This window comes from Heliangelus exortis, chromosome 18 (genome assembly GCF_036169615.1).
Source record: "Heliangelus exortis chromosome 18, bHelExo1.hap1, whole genome shotgun sequence".
NCBI classification, from domain to species: domain Eukaryota; kingdom Metazoa; phylum Chordata; class Aves; order Apodiformes; family Trochilidae; genus Heliangelus; species Heliangelus exortis.
The window spans coordinates 13327308-13346817 of NC_092439.1; the positions used below are offsets into that span (position 1 = coordinate 13327308).

Here is a 19510-nt window from a genome sequence, read left to right on the forward strand (position 1 = left end):
AGCTTTGGTGGAATTAATGTGAACATAAACTGCAGTCAGGCTGGAACAGACATGACTGACTGTCTTAACTGAATGCTGTACCTGTGCCCCTCAGTTCTGATTTACAACATTTACCTGTGTTTCTGCTTCATCTGCCAGTCCTAACTTGCAGCTATGACCCAGTCTTGTTTATATTTTCAACAATATGTGGTGGCAGAAAGAACCTACTTTAAACTGCACACTAGAGAGACACATTAAGAAAAAGTGAGATGCCCCCTGAGGAGTATTAAAGATGTTACCTCAGAACTCAGAACATTTTAAAACTGTAGAAGGGTAATAGTTTTAATGCTTTTTGTTGTGGGTTTTTCTTTTCTGAGGTGTTATGAGAACTGTTTTCTAACCACTGTACATTTTAAGTGTGACTTCAAAAGAATGTAGCAAAATGTTTGCCTTCAGCTTCTGGTAGAGTATTCTACTGTGAGTAGAGCAGTGAGGTTGATGACAGAGACACTTCCCAGTTGTGCTGCTTAGTGAGTAAGAAGAGCTGATGCATCATGGTGCTTTAATCTTAAAACAAGAGCTCTCATTCTGTGTGCCTCTTGGTTTTGCAGTTCATCATTAGACTCATTTAACTCCTGTTAAAATTTTTATGCAAGCTCAAGACTCTGAGGTCACTTTGCCTGCTCTATTTAAATAATTGTTGGGAGGATAAGCAGTGTTTGATATTATTTTACTTCTAAATTTCTTTTCTTTGTGTTTATTTTTCAGCAACAACTTTCTTTCATCACATCAACTTACAGTATAGTACAATCTCAGAATTCTGTACAGGAGAGTCGTGTCAGACCATGGCAGTGTGCAATACGTAAGTTGATATTTATATAAAAATTACAGGCTTTCCATGAAGTCTTCAGAGATGCTGGGGGCAGAATGTTGGTATCAGATGGCATTGGGCAAGTCTTTTACAGTACATCTCTACTTAGTGAGAATCTGGCAGCTCTGTGTCCCCTTCTCTCCCCTCAGCAGTGAGGAGTGGCGGAAATCTGGTTTTGTGGAGGATTAGGATGAGAGTCTTTATTCTGAACTGGTTCTGTAAGGTCAGATCAGAGAGGCAAATAACAGAGTGTGTAGCTTGGGGGGAGAGAGGAAGCAGAACAAGGCAAACTGTCCTTGCTGTAACAGTGCTGGGTGTCTGTACAACACCGGGGAGATTAAACAAACTGCAAGACTTTCCGAGGGTGCCTTTGATAGCCAGAATGCTGACAGGAGCAGCAGGCTGCTGCTGGATAGACGTGTCCTGATGGGAGCCACTGGCTTTCTGCCCAAGCCCCTGGGCACAGAGGACACGAGTAGCAGCTTTGCAAAGAGTAAGGACAATGTTTTGGTTTGGCACTTTCCCCCTGTAGGACTTGGAATACTGACTTTTGAACACTCACTGGATGTCACTTAGGAAAGCAAACTTTGTAGTTTTGCTTCTTCGTATATGAAAAAGTTAAACTGCTCTTGATTATTGCAGTCCAACAGGATGGGAGATCCAGTTGAGTTAATGCATACACCCGTTGTGTTTTTTTTAAAATCTGCAGCACATGTGCTGATAGTCCTTTTCTTCCCTACTATTAGTCCTGGGACTAATTTAGTTGAGATGGATTTTAAAACAGGAGGTTGATCAGTTAGTACTACAGCACATCAAACAAACATCCCAGGGAATGTATGCATCAGAAAGAGAACAATATATTGTGTCTCTGACAATAACTACATAGTCCTTAAAAATGAGTCCTGGTTTAAGGGGAGACATTATTACAATGTCCCAGTACTTAAGGGGGGCTACAAAGCAGATGGAGACTCCCTGTTTACAAGGAGTCCCATGGACAAGACAAGGGGCAATGGGCACAAGTTGCTCCTGGGGAGATTCTGTTTGAACAGAAGAGAAAACTTTTTCACTCTGAGGACAGTCAGACCTTGGAATGGTCTCCCAGGGGAAGTGGTGGATTCCTCCCCCAGTTTGCAAGTCTCAGCTCAGCAGGGTGCTGGGACATCACATGAACAACAACATTGGAAGGGTTGGAGCAGAGGATCCTTGAGTCCCTTCCAACCTGACAGTCTGGGATGCACTGGGTTGTACACTTGGAATCAGTACCAGGGGCTTTATTGGAAAGCACTCTGAAGAATTCAAAGTGCATTCTTTTTTGCTCCTAAGCTTTCTCACGTTTTAATTCCTTACGTAGCACTGTGTTAAACTATTTATCCACTTGGCTAATGGGGAAAAGTGGCTAAACTGAGGTGGTGGCAGGGAATGTACATTAAACCTGGCTCCATTCTGCTCTAGTGAGTCTTAAACAAGAGTTCTCTGTGCAGAATAAATAAAGGAAGTGCCTGTAGGCAGCTCCAGCTGTAGTCTATGTTCTTAGTGGTGAGGACTGATAGCAGAATGTTCCTGTCCTTTGTTTTGGAAAACTGGAAAATTGCACTGTGTGGGAATAACAGGAAGCATGTCTGCACTTGGGTGAAGCACTGGAAACGGTTTCTGTTCAGCTAAATCATAACAACTTAAGTACCATCCTGTATTTGGGGGCAGATGACTGATTCATGTTTGCAAACTGCAGACTGTATTTCATTCTTCTGTCAAGTGTGTGGGTCTGTAAGAAACCACAGAGGTGAAATCATCCAGCCACACACTCAGTGCAGCTTTGAAGGCCCTGCTCATAATTGTCTTCTCCAAGTATCTCTAATGGTAAGCCTGGATAATCCTTATCTTCATAAGAGCCTTTCATTGCTCTTCCCTTTGGAAAAGCCTAAATAAAACATGGAGAACTGCCTTAAAGATGTTCATTTGTTCTTAGCTATTTATGACTATGACAAGAATATGTCACTTACACATTTTTTAAAATCTTACCCTAACAAATAAAGGTAAAAGCAGTGGAAACACCAGGTGATATGATTTACTGTGCCTCTGACCTGCCTCTGGTATAGAAAAGTATCACCTAAACACCAGAGGCAGTTGCTGATTAACCTGATGGACACTCCAGATTTTACCTTCTGTGGCTGTGATCTGTTTATTCAGCTTCTTTGGAACAAAAGAGTATATTTTATTTATATGCTGTTATATCACTATATATTTATATATGTATTTTTATACTATTTATTTATATTTATAGCACATATATATACCATATAGTATATTAGATTGTGACAAAATTGCAGTAGCTTGGAATAAGGATGAATTTTACCATTTTTCCAGTGCTGGTTGCTTAAGTAGTTCCTTATGAAGGCTTTTGTTTTGTTCCTCCTGTGTTTTCCCTGCCCAGTTCTCTAAGGCCTTTTTCAGATCACAGCACTCTGCTCAAACCTAAGGAAGGCTTTTTGTATTTATGGTTGAGATGTTAAAGTCACTACTGAGAATAGGTTGCTTGTCAAGTTATTTTGCATTCAAATGCACTGCAAATAGGAAATTCAGAGGATTTGCTGGCAAAATAAACACCAGAAGCAGTTAAATATTTGAGGTAAGGTTTTAACATCTCAGAGGGGCTGCAGACAAACTGCAGACAGATGCAGCTTTCAGCCCTCTGTCAGAGAAATGAGACAGCACAGCCATCTGCACTCTGTGAGGAAGAGAATTTCTGCTTAGGGTTACCAAGAGACATCTGACCAAAACTTGGTCTCCTTGTAGAACAGATGGAAGCATTTGCTGGCAAGGTGGGATAATGCCAAGAGGAATACCAGCACGGGCAGTTATCTTCAAAATTTAATGAGTGTGGCATTGACTGTAACTTTGGGAATGACTTAATTTTTGCTCATTAATGTTTATCACTTCCTGTAAAGCAGTTTTTTAGCTGTGTTTACTCTTTAGATTTAATATGCTTTATACTTATTATTACACAGACTAGTTTTAAAGTATCATGAGCTCTAAACTGGTTTTCTAGCTGGCATTTGGGCAAAACTTCTCCAAAGTGCTCAAGTAAGTGAAGCACCTAACAGCACATGAGTGATGTTCACAAGGCTGAGTGAGGCAGAAATCAAGTCTGAATACAAACCTCCAGGCAGCCTACAGATAAGAGTGAAAGGTCTCCTTTTGGTCCAGTGAAGTCCCCTAACTGATAATTCCTTATCACTTTTTCTAATGTTACAATCTCCTTTCTCATGTCTACCTTACTACTGGGTCTCTACCTACAGAAGGTATTTCCTTTTAAAAATCTTAACTCAAACTTTTATGTTTTGCATTTGCCTGTGTTTAAGTTCCCTGAGCTTTATACTTCTACATGGTGGCTCCCTTCTCTTTTTTATTTTGCCCATCTAAACTGTGCTTTGCTATTATCAAACATCAAAGCTATTCTGACAAGCCCTATATTACTGCCCTTGCATTTGATACAATTTACTATCCTGCTTTCTTCATAACCCATATTTTAGTATTTCTAGCAGGACTGTTCCTCCTTCCTTTCCAGACCACAGCATTTGCCCTTCTCTCCTTCCAGATCTTACAGACTTCTGTAACTTCTGTTCTGCCTTGACTTCTATGGCATCAACCTAAAACCAGAACATTCTAGTGGAAAAGGAATATATGTACATATATTAAGATGCAGCACTAAATTGCCATATTCATTACACTTTTTTATTTGCATCACAGGTTTTTCTCTGCTAAACCCACAGTAATTTCTCCCTGAGATTTAGAATGCCAGTTCCTCATACTTTCCATACTCGAGGAAGTTACCATCTGCCAGAATTTTACATAGGAAATAAAATAATCAAAATCTGTATCATGAGAGCATGTTCTGAAAGGTGCCTTTAAGTGGTGTCTTCTTGTAGTTTCTGTTTCCTACCCATTGCCTAATGTGGGACTGTACTGTCACTGTGCCAACTGTGGAATGCAGTTTGGCTTCTGTGCCCAACCATGGCCCAACCCTGCTTCCTCCAGCATGGCTGGGAGCTGTGCACCACGTGTGAGATGTTCATGCCATGGCAGGGACTCCTCTCCTCCTCCAGGGTCTGTGAAGACTCTTCACAGCACTTGAAAAAGGAGGAAGATGCACGATTCTAATCAAGAAGCAAATCCTTGTAGTTACCCCTTAGTCTTAATGATTCTAAATTCTTCTTTTGCATAATTTTCAAGGAAAGGTAAAAAGGGTATGCAGTGGGATGTTACAGCAGTTGTATGCACTTACATTTTCATGTAGGTGAAGTGGTACAGTTGCCAAACTGTTTCTGCTAACTGAAATCTAATTATTCATATTAATTTTTGTCCTGCTCTTGCAGCTGAGGATTTCTGCAGCATGAGAAAGCTGCTGAGGTATAGACAGTCCAATCTGCTGCTCTGGGGGACAAGTATTGTCTTAAGAATGACAATAACTCCTGAGTTACTCCAGTTTACTGTAGGACTAGACAAATGAGGTGGTGTTTGTGCACTGCTGTGTCTGTTTCCTTACCTGTGCACTGCACAAAGCCCATAAGCAGTGATGAGGCACACAGCTGACACCCAAGGGCCCCAGTGCTACTCTTGATGCCTGACATAACTCTGCTGTTTTCATCCACTTGCTCACCTTTTGATGCTGTTTTGCTCTCTCTAATAAACAAGACAGAGTAATCAAGCACTACATGCTGAAAGAAAAATTCTAAACTTTAAGTGTCTACAAAACTTCAGTTGCCTCTCCTAAAGTCTGTACTAATAATTTCTGCAGCTTCCTTTTGTTTCTATATGGCTTGGGCCATGAACATTGTCATTAGTGTCTTAACTAACTGCTTTCAGAGAGCAGCAACAGAAGAATCTTCTGAGGCAATGAAAACACATTGGAAATTAAAACTTTTCATTTGCTGCTTCCCATTTTTCTTAGTTGCTTCAGGACTGTTCTGACTTCTTTTCAGTATACATAAACTTTCACTTTCCAAGTGGCATGTATAGTCCTGTTAGTCACAGAAGAAAATATTTAATCTTTCGTTGAAAAAAAAAAAAAGTGTGCAAAGGTGGCTAAACATGACAATGAAGTGGGCTTTTTGTCTAGGGCTCCAATAAGGCTTGCTTAGTGATTTGTGGAAGGAATATCAGGTAACAGATCACTGGCTAACAGCAGCAGAGTTGGGGTTGAACAGACAGGCAAAAACTGGTACCCTGGCTTTATGGGCTCCTGTGTTGGGTCTTTCTGATGCTCAGACCACTTCCAACCTTGTTTCCAAAAGTAGCCAGCAAACCCCACCTATGCTGTGTTCTGGGAAGATCAACATAAGGATTTCTTATCAATCCCATAATGATACAGGACTGCACCTGGAGCTATGAAGGAAGAGGTCAGGAACTTGAACTCCAGACACCTCTACTGTGACATAGGCAAAAAAAAAAAAAAAAATTAAAAAGTGTTTTGGTATATTCCTTGTCTGTAAAGCATTTCTCACTCTGGTGTGTCAGATGTGATGGGGAAGCTGTTCCTGGTAACTCTTAGAGGTGCTTTAATTAATCATGACTTAAAGAGAAAAAAAACCCCAAAACAACAGGGGACCATGACTGCTTTTGTAGCCTTCAGGTTCTGCCATCAGGTGAGGGATGGCTGCAGTTCATCAAGATGATTAAAGGTAACTGATTGAATTATGATTGCTTCTGAGGAGCTCATGATGACTCCTGTTCCTTGAGATCCAACAGGATTATTCACCAGTGGCAGAGGCAAATGTAAATTCAGAGATTTTGGGGAGTTGGTAAGCAAAGTAGCAGAGGTCTGAGAGATGCTGGTAGGGAAAGTGCAGAAAGGCCCTCATTATCCCAGAAGGATTTTGGGACAGGACTTGCAGGGCCAGTACTTCAGAGCTCCAGCTTGAAAAAGCCGATGCTTTGGTGCCACCTTCTGTCTGTTGAATAGTATTAGACTACAAGACATTGTTTTGTGATGTTCAGAATCAGATTGCCTGTGTTCTATCCCCATGCATTGTTACTGCCCTTCAAAATTAATTAGTTATTAGTTATATAATGCTTTCCTGTATGGTTATATAGACAATGTAAGCTCTGTCTGTCACAGGGAGTTATCTCTGCCACTGCAGAGCTCCTCTCCATGGAGACTTCTTAGCATTCTTTCCAAGCTTGGTACTAGTATTAAATTGATAGGGATTAATAAAACTGGGCTAACAGAAACTGAAAGGGTTTTGATGCAGACAGATACCTGAAATGACTCTGGTAGCAGCTATGATCCATTTTGGTAATGTTGCAGCTGTTGTTTTAGATTAGAGAGTAACCAATGAGAGGAGCTGAGGAGCCAAGGTGTAACGTGGTGACACTTCTCTCCACAGACAGTACTACTGGTATGATGAGCGGGGAAAGAAGATCAAGTGCACTGCTCCTCAGTATGTTGACTTTGTCATGAGCTCTGTGCAGAAACTCGTGACAGATGAGGACGTCTTTCCAACAAAATACGGTACGTGTGCCCTGGGACAGCTCATCCCTCTGGCTCTGTGCAGGAGTAGGGTTAGAGCTGGCATTCAGCACATGTATTACTACAGCTTTCTCACTTGTTTGTTTGATGATTTGTTTCTGGTTGTTTTTTTTTAAAGGGAGATGTTACATTTGGCTTTTTCTTGCAGTACAACAGACTTGCACTGTTGGTGTGTGCACTGAGGTTAGAGGCTCATAATTCTGTCCCCTTGGATTGTGTTTTATCATCAGTACCTTTTTCTTCAAGGATTTAAAAATCTTACAGCCTATATTCAGAACAGATAAAAATCTGAAAACTGTCAGCACGTATGTGTTCCATACAGCCTGTTGCTAGTAAATTTAACCTTTTTGTCTCACCCTTTCCTTTAGACCCTTAGGGGGAAATAAATTGGGATTGCCAGGCATCTGGCTTTCTTCCTTGCCCAACCAGGTCTTGTCTCACAGATTGTTTACAGTCTGTTTCCTTCCAGAGATTAAAAAAGGTAATTTTTAAAAATTGAAAATCAACAGGAGAGTAACTTTAACTCAAATTTGTATATCCTAACAAGATTGCTACAGGCAATGCCTTTAGTTAAGGGGGGAAAACAGAGCCCTGAAGGTGTCCTAACAGTGACCGAAAGCAGCTGGATTCTTAAGCCCCTTCAACAGGTAACTGGGGAACTAGGACAATACAATATAGCAAAAATGAAGCAAGTAGTCTGCTTACAAGCATCTTGAGCTGGAAAAAGGCCCTGTCTAGTAAGGCAGTTGCAGATGACCTTTTTAAATATGTTCAAAGGCAATGAGGGCCTTTCATTTAAGTGATTTTTCTGTGTGGCCAAATGCACTTTAGAGCAGCAATGTACTGCAAATTGTTCCTCAGGCACAGGATGGCAGGTGTTACTTTTTTTCTTGCCTACGTTTCAGTGTTACCAAAGTTGTCCAGAACTGTCTTGTACTGGGCAGGCACAGCTCTGCTCCAACAAGCACAGTTTCAGCTGAACCCAATAGTAAGCACCCAGTATTTTCCTTCAGTTTCTTTTCCAATCTGATACAATTTCAGCACTGAAATGAGCGGCATATTTATACACACTTAGTCAATCTGCTGCACACTACCAGGGCCTGTGTACCTTAGCTTCCCTTTCAGGATCTGCAAATTGGTTTCCCAAGCATTATGTACTTCCACAGGAAAAATCTGCTGTACCTGGGCAAATGAGATAAAAGACCCAGAAGAATCATTATTTTTACTGCCACTAACAAAAATTGTGCTTTTAAAGAATGATTACACTTGCTTCATGATTTTTGAACCATAGAGTTTACAACTTAACTTCGAACGACAGTGCTTAAAATCTCCTTAGATTCTCATAAAAAGAACAAGATGAAAGGGTAATGTAGTGCTCCCAAGCTGTGTGCTGTAGAAGATGGGCCGGTTGTTCTTACCCACAGCTCAGCCCAAGCAAATGCTGCTATGGGGTAGAAGATGAGCAGCTGGAACTCTCATGGTGTTTCTCTGTCTCCCTTTCAGGCAAGGAATTCCCCAACTCGTTTGAGTCCCTAGTGAAGAAGATCTGCAAGTACCTCTTCCATGTGCTTGCCCATATCTACTCCTCACACTTTAAGGAGACTTTGGCACTGGAGCTGCACGGACATTTAAACACACTCTACACACACTTTATCCTATTCATCAGGGAGTTCAACCTCGTGGACCCTAAAGAGACCACCATCATGGATGACCTCACAGAGGTTCTCTGCAGCACCAGTGGGAGCAGCAGTAACGGGAGCGGCAACGGGAGCAGCGCAGGAGCACAGAACCATGTCAAAGAGAGATGAGCCCACCTACAGGATCAAAACTAACATTAAAAACAATATTATATATTCTGTGTGTATGTGTATGTATATGTTCAGATATACATAGACATATACATCAATGAAAGCTGAAAGAAATGATGCTGCCACCACGGGAGGCGTAGTCGCACGGGACTGTATGGAGCTTTGGTTTCATGCGCCACCTGGCGAGAAGTTGCACCAATTTATTTTATTTTCTGTCCACTCCTCCTTTCCCTATTCAGATGGATGATGAGTGCTGTTTTTAGAGAAAAGCCAAGTTTGAGAGTGGGGCCACTCTTGATCTTTTTGGGTCTTTTTGTTTGTTTGGGGTTTTTTTTTTGTTTGTTTTGTTTGTTTTGTTTTTTCTTACTTTGGTCTTGAGTGCAAGCCCTTTGTCTTTCTAGGATGGTGGTCCTGCCATTTAAAAAATATCTACTATATTCTAAGAAGTGACTTTTACTTTGAAGTGGCTTAAAATGCAGGTTGGTTTTGTTTTGGTTTTTTTTGGGGGGTGGTTTTTTTGGCTTGATTTTATATAGACTGCCCCTTACCCTGCCAAAAACCCAGATGAGTGCATCTTGCCCTTTGAATGGGAAGAAACTCCTGGCTTGACTCGAGTAGCAACCAGGGGCTTGCTACATGTTGAAAGTGATTCTCCAGTTGTCCCATCTACCTGGTCACACGTGAACATGCAAGAAGACCCCCACAAGCCTTTCTGCTTATTGCTCCTACAACATGTATACTCTTTCCTCTGCTCCCCTGCCTCCTCTTTTCCCAGGCATACCTGTACAAATTAGAGTAAGATCACTGGAGTTCAAAACCCATGTGCAAGAGCCACCACCATTTGCTTCCCATTGAGCAGAGGCCCAGGGAGGGGGGAGAAGGGAACACTGAGTCAGTCACCGCCTGTGCTAGAAAGATGGCTGTTGGCATAAAATTATATTGTTGGCTTATTTTAGTTCATCTGTTCTATAACAATAAAAACAAATCTATCAGCCATAAGCTTTGCTTTTGTGTTTGCAGCGTCAAAAGTCAGCAGAATCCACCCCTATGGCTTCCCTGTCACCACTGAATGCTGATGGCCCTGCTGCCAGCCACCTTTTTAACTAATAATTTCTCAGACACCCTGTAATCTCCCATTTATAGTCAATTCTGTGCTCTTTCTGGTAGTGGTAGCAATCTCCTCCTCAGAAGCACTCTGAGGAGAACCAACACTCAGAAAGGAGCAAGGTTCCTCTTTATACATACAATCTGAAAATACAGTAGAGTCTTGGCTATTTTGGGGCAAATATTATATCATGTGGATACAGTATATTGTGTCAGTGTTGTATCTGCACAGTGATACTACTCTTTCCTTCATACTTCCATTGAACTCTTACAGTCAGCAATGCCAGTTGGGAAAAATGCCAAATTTGGCTTGCAATTGTACTTCTGTCAAATCTGTGGCAGCCTCTGACAATTGTTACTGGGTTATCCTGAGATATACATCATTTATAACTAACCTGGCATGAATCCTGGGTGTTCCTGAATGATGTCTGTAACTGTATTAGAAGTCAGTAGAGGGAAGAAAAGAAAAAGCATAAGTAGAAAAAAAAAAATGCATGAGCAAGAAACCAAGAAAAAAAAAAACCCACAAGCAAGAAAAAGGCTTCTGAAGAAGTGTGCAAGAAAAGCAGATAAAGAAAGCACGCAAGTGAGAAAAAGAGCAGAGAGGCATGAGCACAGCAGAAGGGGAAGAAGTGATTGAAAGAAAACCATCCCAAACCTTGTGAAGCCAGACCTCTGTCTTGTTTGTTTCCAGACTGTGGGTACCTTGTGAACCCACAGGCAAATACACTGGGGTCCCAGTGACCTCACTTCACAAGGCTGTGCCATCCTCACCATGTGTTCCCTGTGGCCTCTGTATCCAGAGGTGGATTCCCATTTGGTCTCCATGCATGCTGATGTGAGACTCTGCATTACAATTCCCTGCACGAAAACCAAAGGTCACCAGAAGCTGTCAGAGCAATGCCATTTGTAAGGCCTCTGAGCTACTTGAAATGAGAGCAGAGTTAAAGGTAAGAAATTAATAGCAAAGACAACAACTCAAACCCAAATATTCCTGGTCATTTATTATCTGCTTGTAAAAACATGTTTGCAGTCTCAATTCTAAAGGACCATCTGGAAATAATACATATTTGGGAAACATTTGACTTGGAAAAAGATGCAGTTGAACTCTCTCTTGGAAGACTGACTTAGCTACAACTCTTTTAAAAAAGCTTCATATCACAACACAGTGATATCTCTATCAAATGCAGGGGTGACTATACCTTAGCTTCCCACAGGAAAACTGACAGCCTCATAGGAAGACTGGGAACCCATGTGTTGATGTTCAGCTACCAGAACAGTGAAATACCACATTACCTCTAGGAGAGCCCTCCTGCATGGCAGCTGTCCCAAGTTGCCCTGCAGACAGTTGATACTCCTGAAAGCACACATGCTTCATCTAGCAAGGTAATATTTTTAGATCTTGCAAGCAGTTAATAGGAACTCAAATAATGAAACCTGTTTTAATGTAACCTGGCTGGCTGGTTTTAGCAGTGGAAGTAAGAAAACCAATAGTGCCAACACTACTTCTTGTGTTCTTGTTTTCCTGTTACTGTAAAGTTCAGCCTCACAGTGCCCAGGCATGTTTCAGAGGTTACTGAACTATGCTGTAGTAACATTAGATACAGAAGGGCCACTATGTCTTCAAATTCTGCCTGCATGATGTCCCTGCAGCATGTCACTGACCATCCACACTGTTAGCACTGAGCCTGGATGCCCCTGGATCTAAAAGACAGGCTTAGGTCTTCTAACACTGAGGAAGATGTCATAAATGTGTTTTGTGAATTGTTGAAAGCACCATTAGCACAACAGAAGCAATGTGATTATGCTGCAGTCAACCCCTCCCCTCTTTTCCAGCCCTCTTGCCTGGAGGATCACGAGACACTGTACCATTGCTTCAGGGTTGCTAAAGAAATAAAATTACCCCCTTCCCCCCCAATACCTGAGGTTTTATAATTTATAGCAATGGGGTGAAGGTGTTACAGCAAGGTTAAACTTTTTTCCTCTTCATCTTGTCATTACCAGTAAGTCTTCGAGGCTGCAATGTCCTTAGGAACTCCAAGCATAAGCACCTGTAAATAAAACAGGAGGGAAATAATATCTTCATACCTGCCAGCTGGAATAAACACCATCAGCAGGTAAAGCACCAAGGTCAGCAGCTTGTGTCCATTACACTGGGCTACCTCTGGCCATTCATGGCAACAGGACACAGGAAAGTGCTATTAAGTCTTTCTCACAGCCACCTTCAGCTTTGGTCTCAAGGCAATGAAGCTGTGTAGATACCACAGGGCCAGCTTCACCCCAAGCCTGACAACTGTCCTGTAGTGACAAGCTGTAAATAGGACCAGGCATCTTCTACTCAGACCAGGAAAAGTCAGAGCTACACTCTTCTTTCTAGCCTGAGAATTGCAGAAAGTTTATCCAGCCTGAGACCCTAATAGAGCACACTCCTTTTATAGATGAATAACAACATTTTAACCAAGAAATTTTAAGAAAAAATAGACCTTGCTTCTTACAGAACACTTTTCTGATGAGAAGATCTAAGGAGGGAGAATGATGTGTTCTGACTTTGAGGTACCACCAGTTCTGGCCAGACGTGCATACTAAGGTGCTACTGGAAGGGTCTGGGGGCTAAAGGTGGATGCTGTGAGGTAACAGTTACCTCCTGAACATTACAGAATCACACAATCACAGTATGGTAAGAGGCTGGAAGGGACCTCAGGATCATCTACTCCAACCCCCCCCTAGAGCAGAACCCCCTGGAGCTGGTTTGAGAGAAATACATCCAGGTAGGTCTTGAATGTCCCCAGGGATGGAGATTCCACGGCCCCCTAGGGCTACGTTACCCTCAGAGTGAAGAAATATTTTCTCATTTTTAATTTGAGAAACTCCATTAGCAGACTAAAAGACTGTCAGAGAAACAAGCAGTCCCATAAAAGAACAAGCCAATTTTATGAGCACTTACTAAGTATGCTGATCTCATACAAAGCCATGCTTCATCAAACAAGCCTTTACCCACAGCCAATTGTTAGCTCACCATTTCAGATGTAAACAGAAAAACATAAATCCAGAAATATTCTCCATTACCTAAATTGAATAAAGAAGAATAAGTTGTTGATTTATTCCATTCAAATGTACTAAGCCTAACCAATGCCAGTGTCTGTAGAACAAATGGCAACACCAGACAATTTTATAAACTCCAGTTCTAATGCCAGGATGCTGGCAGCAGTTACAGCACAGAGCTCAGTATGTCATCCTTGCTGCTGCAATAATACTGGTGCCTGAATACAAGCTCAGTACCTGTTGGATTTAAATACAGACCTGGTATCTTAATGTGATACAGCTGTGTCCCAATATTCCCCATGGAACTGAGGATAAAAAGCATGAAAAGCACCAAACAGCTGGCACAAATCCCTCACCCTGCTAATGGGCTCTCCGTTCTGTTCATGGACAAAAGGGCTGGGCTGGATGACGTGACCAGTAAAACTTTTCAAAGCTTTTCAAAGCTAGGCTAGCATGTGACTCAAGAGAAAACAGAAATTGTTGTGGCCAAGCACTCAGATGAGAGCACATGCAGCATGCTATGTCTAGCCAGAAAACATCCCGCAAGTCACCACCTGCTAACTTTTTTCATAATATCTAAAAAAAGAGGCATTAAAATACTGTGATGCTTTCCTAAACACTGGCACAGACTGTTAACATTCTGTCACCATGTGGTGCAGGATTCCTTACACAGAGCTCCTCCTTTTGATGGTTTCTGGCTTGGGCCAGACAGCCTTTCTGCTCAGTGGGGAGCAAACCTTTGCAACACCAGCTCAGATACAGCAAGGTCAAATGCCAGCTCACAAAGGACTTCAGCTTCTATGAAACTACTGCTTCACCTGACATCCTTAAGGCTTAGAAGACACTTTCTCCCAAGGACTGCAAAAGGAAACCTAAAAAAGGAAACCACGCTCATCCTTGGCACCAGTCACTAATTTAACTACCACACTGAGCCAATGAAACAGTCCAGGATTCCCCCAGAAGGGCTTTAATGCAGGTGTTCAGGACTTGAAAGCAAATCTTCAGTCTGACAAAGGAAATTAAGACCATGCAGCCATCTAGCACTGCACACACATTAGACTCCACGGAGCAGTGGTTACTGTCTGCTGCTTCCTGCATGGACTGAATTCCTTTAGCAAAGACTTGTACTTGAAAACTCTACTTGCAAGCAGATGAGATTTTTCTACACGACTTTTCACCTCACTTTCCAGTTGCACTTGACCAATTATCAAACACAAAACCCTAACTTCCATAGGATTAATGCCGAAAAACATTCTGATAAGCAGTGTTCAAAACTGCTTCAAAACAAAGTAATTAATTGTCTGGTAAGCAATGAAATAGCTTTTAATACAGAAATTCATCCCAACTCTCTGTCTGGGCCAACCTGGTTTTGTCTTTTTTAGTTTTAGTGGCAAGCTAACAGTAGTCTTTGGTGTCTCCATCATAGAGGCAGATAGTATGTTTAGTCTTGGATGACTAAATGTAAGGCAAAATTTTACTTTGCAAGGTGGAAATTGAATTTTGAAGTCTCCTGTAACAAATTGGGGGACACTGGTATTGCAAATAGTCAGAATACTTATTCCTGCCCATTACAGGAATTTACTTTTATGACTAAGGAGAACCTTGTGTTTGGCTCCACTTGAAAAATTAAGAACAGAACTGGGAACTGACACTGAATAACCAAGATTTTCGTAGCTGGTTGAAATCTGTGTAAAACCTGTAACAGAAAGAAATCTGTGTCTTTTTCACGTTTACTGACACTCAACAATTTAGGAAGGTTAATTTCAATCCTTGCAGCTATAAGACCTGTCTCAGCAGGGGTAAGAGAACCAGAAAATAAATTGTGCCTAAAGACCAGCTGTATCCATTGCAGCAGAACTGTAAAAACTTAAGCTACTTTAAGAAGATTTTCAAAAGAGCACAAATAATAATAAATGTCTTGGGATAATCTTACCATTTTAAAAACTATTTTAAACTTGCTTAAATGCAATCTCCAGAATAATCAGTCATAGTCCTGGCATGGAAAAAGGGCTGCAGGTAGTTTCTAGCAAATCTTACAAGGAGATGTGCATCAAGACCTCAATGTGATTCATCATTGTGAATTCATTGTCACACCAGTGATACTCATGGTCTGCAGAACTGCAAAGAACTAATCCGTGTTTGAATCTGCACCTCTTGAGCCAATATGGTTTGTGCAGGAAGCCTCTCATTTCACTTCCAGAAGGCTGACATTAAAAAGCAGGTATCAGGCAGGTAGATGGGCACTGCAAACCAACATTTGGTGGCATCCTACTGCCAAGACCAAACCACACTTTGAAGTCCATACACTGGGTAAGAAACACATGAAAGCTGTAGAACAAAAGAAAGCAGACACACTTCCCAGATGGACAGGTAAGGCTCCTTCCACTTAAGAATTTCAACTACAAAGCCACTGCTTGAGTCCAGGGCTTAAGCAAAATCAGTTCAAGCTCACACAAAGCTCAGCACTGAGGCACCACAAGACTACACATTGTCAGCTGAATCACAAAGCCTAGCTGCTTGCAATTGCAAGCAATTCTGCAACCCAACCATCTGTCTCTCCCAGGGCTGCATGCTGAGCAGATGTTAATCCCTGAGAAATGTCTGCATGCTTTCTCTTTTTTGTCTCTGGTTTTGTTTTGGGTTTTTTTAAAAAAATAATACTTATAATATGTTCAACCCAGTGATACAGGGCACATGAGTATCCTGCACTCACAGCCCCAGACTCCCCAGTGCACACCATTATTGGCTGAAGGTCGAAAGGCACATTTAAAACACCCTGCAGGAAAAAAACAGGAAATGCTCAGAGAATGATCAGTACCAGCCCAGCTCCAAATCACACAAAGCCAAGCCTGAACGTTCTTGCTGAGTAAGTTCTGGGCTCCCTGGCAATGGGAACCATGCTGTGGTGTGTGTGCAGATAAGGTATCTCACGAGGAGCCACTAAAGAAGTAATGTGCATTTTGCAGACCCTCGTGGGAATGCAGCCTGAGACTGCTATAGATGGCTAGATAGACAGACAGACAGTAACTGCTCTTTGCCACTCAGTCTCATTGACCTGGTTGTACTTAGGGGCCAGATCAGAACTGCCAGGAATATGTGGGTGCTGTTAGGACAGCACAGGACCCAGTGCTCATTTTGTGGACTCCCACTGGCACCTGGCTGAGAGCTGGCTTGACATCTTCACAAATCTGGCCCTGCCACATGGATGTTTGTGGACTCGGGTAGAGACCATGTACCCTTTCTTCTTCCTACATCAAATCAAACCACTAGGCTGAATTTAGTAACAAGATGGCAACCCTGTGAATGAAGTTAATCTTATGCAGTAACCACTGCTTAAATGTGAAAGCACAACAAATACTCAAATCCATCAGGGAATTCTGATTGGATTAGAAGCCCTCTGAGTTTCATTATAATATCTCTAAAGAAGGTAAAAAGCGAAAGTACAGCTGGAGAACAGAGATTAAAACAACATTAGAACAGTTTAATTATCTGTTATTACTGGATTAACATTCATTTCTGATCCAGGTGCTCCTCAGATAAACAACTCAGGTGGTTTTTAAGAGCGCTGCTTTATTTTGCAATCACAGACTTCTGGCCCATAAATGAAAACACAATTTTTTTTTTTTTAAAGCCACATATCCAAAATGAGGAAAGCTTAAGAAAGACTCCATTTCCCTGTCTCTTTTTCTTTCCTAACCCAAACTTTTGAACTGCTGGCTAATGTCAACCAACCTGGAAGACAAGCATGAGTGTCAATGCACCTAGAAAGTTTTTACAAGTTTTGCAGAAGCAGGCAGCCATTGGAAGGGGAGCAGAACGTGCAAGTGAACACTTAAGGTTCCTGAGCAAGCAAGGAAAAAATTGCAACTTGTGCTTCAATGTTACTAGATGCCAAAGAACCTGCATAAAAACACACACTGATAAAAGTTCCCCAAACAAAAAAGGGACATCAAACTTAAGAATTGACCACAAATCACAACTTGTACAAATCTAGCTTCTGAAATGTGGGCACTTATTTCATTGCCTGAACAACTGGGACAGTCAGCATGATGTCCAGACTTCCACTGCAGTCTTTCAGTTTTCAGATACCATCCTGGATCTTATTATGACACCACAAGAGAAGGAAGAAATGCCAAAACAATTTTTCTTTCATTATCAAAGTAGGAAATGTAGCATTTGCATCTCGGAAGAGCTACTCTAAAGTGATGTGCTGAGAAATGAAAGTACCTGTCTTTAAAGACAGGTCAGTGAGAAGGTGCTGTTGCTAGGTCAAGTTCCAGCCCAGGCCACAGATTTTTTATAAACATCTGAGAGAACCACTGAATTGCTCTTCATCTCAGTTCCTGAATCTGCAGAACATGGCCAACAGATCTCTCTTTTCCTTTTTGTTTATCTATCACACCTACATGGACAAAGCTGTCTCTTGCTGAACTATCAAAGAATGTAATGGAGCAGACTGTAGCTTTGATGTGCTGCTGAATCAAGTGTCATAGTACTTAGCTGTCCAGGCTCCTGTGGAAGCAGGCTCTACTTACATCTCCCTTTGAGAAGGACCAGGTAGTTATGCATGGTCCTTACTGCCACACAAACTACTTAGCTGTGTCTCTGTCACTGGGGCTGAATGCTGTCATGTCTCTGCAAAGCTGTGTAGAGGCTACACAGGCTAGAGCAAGGTATACTCATACCTCTCTTCCATCCTTTCTTGCCTCTGCACAACCCCACTGAGGGCAGGCACAGGGTAGAAGTCTTCAGGAAGCAAAGAAAAAGGCAGCATCTGTGTTACCAGTTCTTTGAGGAAGGTCCCATGTTCTAGACATTGTTCTTCTTGAAAGAGTCCAGCGCAGAGCTACTGAGATGATTAAGGGAGTGGAACATCTCCCTTATGAGGAAAGGCTGAGGGAGCTGGGTCTCTTTAGTTTGGAGAAAAGGAGACTGAGGGGTGACCTCATCAATGTTTTCAAATATGTAAGGGGTGAGTGTCAGGGAGATGGAGTTAGGCTTTTCTCAGTGGTGACCAGTGATAGGACAAGGGGTAATGGGTGTAAATTGGAGCATAGGAGGTTCAAGTTGAATATCAGAAAAAATTTTTTTACTGTAAGGGTGACGGAGCCCTGGAACAGGCTGCCCAGGGGGGTTGTGGAGTCTCCTTCACTGGAGACATTCAAAACCCGCCTGGACACGTTCCTAGGCGATGTACTCTAGGGGGCCCTGCTCTGGCAGGGGGGGTTGGACTAGATGATCTTTCGAGGTCCCTTCCAACCCCTAGGATTCTATGATTCTATGATTCTCCACACTTACTGATCAACAGGGCATTGCACAAGGCCCAGTGTGGGTTCCACTCAGCAGAACTGGCTTTGCTTCAAACAACTGACAAGAGGAATGTTGGACTGAGAATTGGGCCTGATAAGCACAGAGACTGGGATGGCAGGTGAGGAGTCTCACCCAGCACAATAAAGCCAGCAGTGAGCTGCCTCCTGAAGAGACTGGAATGGTGGCCAGATAAAAGCTATCCCAAAACAAAAGCATCCAGTGTGCTTACAACGGGGGGGGGGGGGGGAAGAAATATTGAAGAAGCAATATTCCTGAAGGTTGAATCTACAAGGAGTGTGGCAGAAGAAGTCAGGAGCATACAAGGAACACCCAACACAAAGGATGCATTCATCCTTTGCTGCCTCGGACTGGACAATCACCTGAGGCAGAAGGACGGGGATGCTGCTGGGTCCTCAGGTGGAGATAACTTTTATTTACCTCCCTCTTTCTCTCTCAACATACTTGCCAAATCTTCACCGGGTTAGTTCACATTGCTTGTGCCACCACCAAATAAAATCTGTTTACACCCAACCCTGTGTGGTTGGACTTTGTTTTCATGTGATCCAAACAGCAAGTCAGCACCCACAGGGTGAATCCTAACACCCAGCACACAGCACCACTGATCACCAGCAGCTTCACATAACATCTAGGGGCTAACAAACACCATATTCTATACTCTACAAGATTTCTGCTTCCTACTAAGGATATCTTGTTTCTCCACCTCTCTTGTGGAGAGTAGAACAGCAGCAGCCATGAAAGCAACAGGTGGACTGGCAAAGCCTGTTCCCACTGCATGACAACAAGTTACCAGACTCACCACAAGGTTTACTACCAGCTTATGCTTGTTTCTTCATTGCTTACTGCAGTGAT

The 19510-nt window shown here is 42.2% G+C and overlaps 1 protein-coding gene across 4 annotated transcripts in view; it reads left to right on the forward strand.

The window, feature by feature from the left end:
- MOB2 (MOB kinase activator 2) overlaps nucleotides 1-10183 on the forward strand; it is a 114304-nt gene extending 104121 nt beyond the window's left edge. For all 4 annotated transcript variants that reach the window (XM_071762448.1, XM_071762447.1, XM_071762446.1 and 1 more), the window contains exons 3-5: nucleotides 748-841; nucleotides 7234-7358; nucleotides 8880-10183. In XM_071762448.1, coding sequence (XP_071618549.1) covers nucleotides 748-841; nucleotides 7234-7358; nucleotides 8880-9184 — 524 coding nt within the window. In that variant the 3' untranslated portion in view covers nucleotides 9185-10183. The remainder of the gene's footprint in view (nucleotides 1-747; nucleotides 842-7233; nucleotides 7359-8879) is intronic.
- The last annotated feature ends 9327 nt before the right edge of the window (nucleotides 10184-19510 follow it).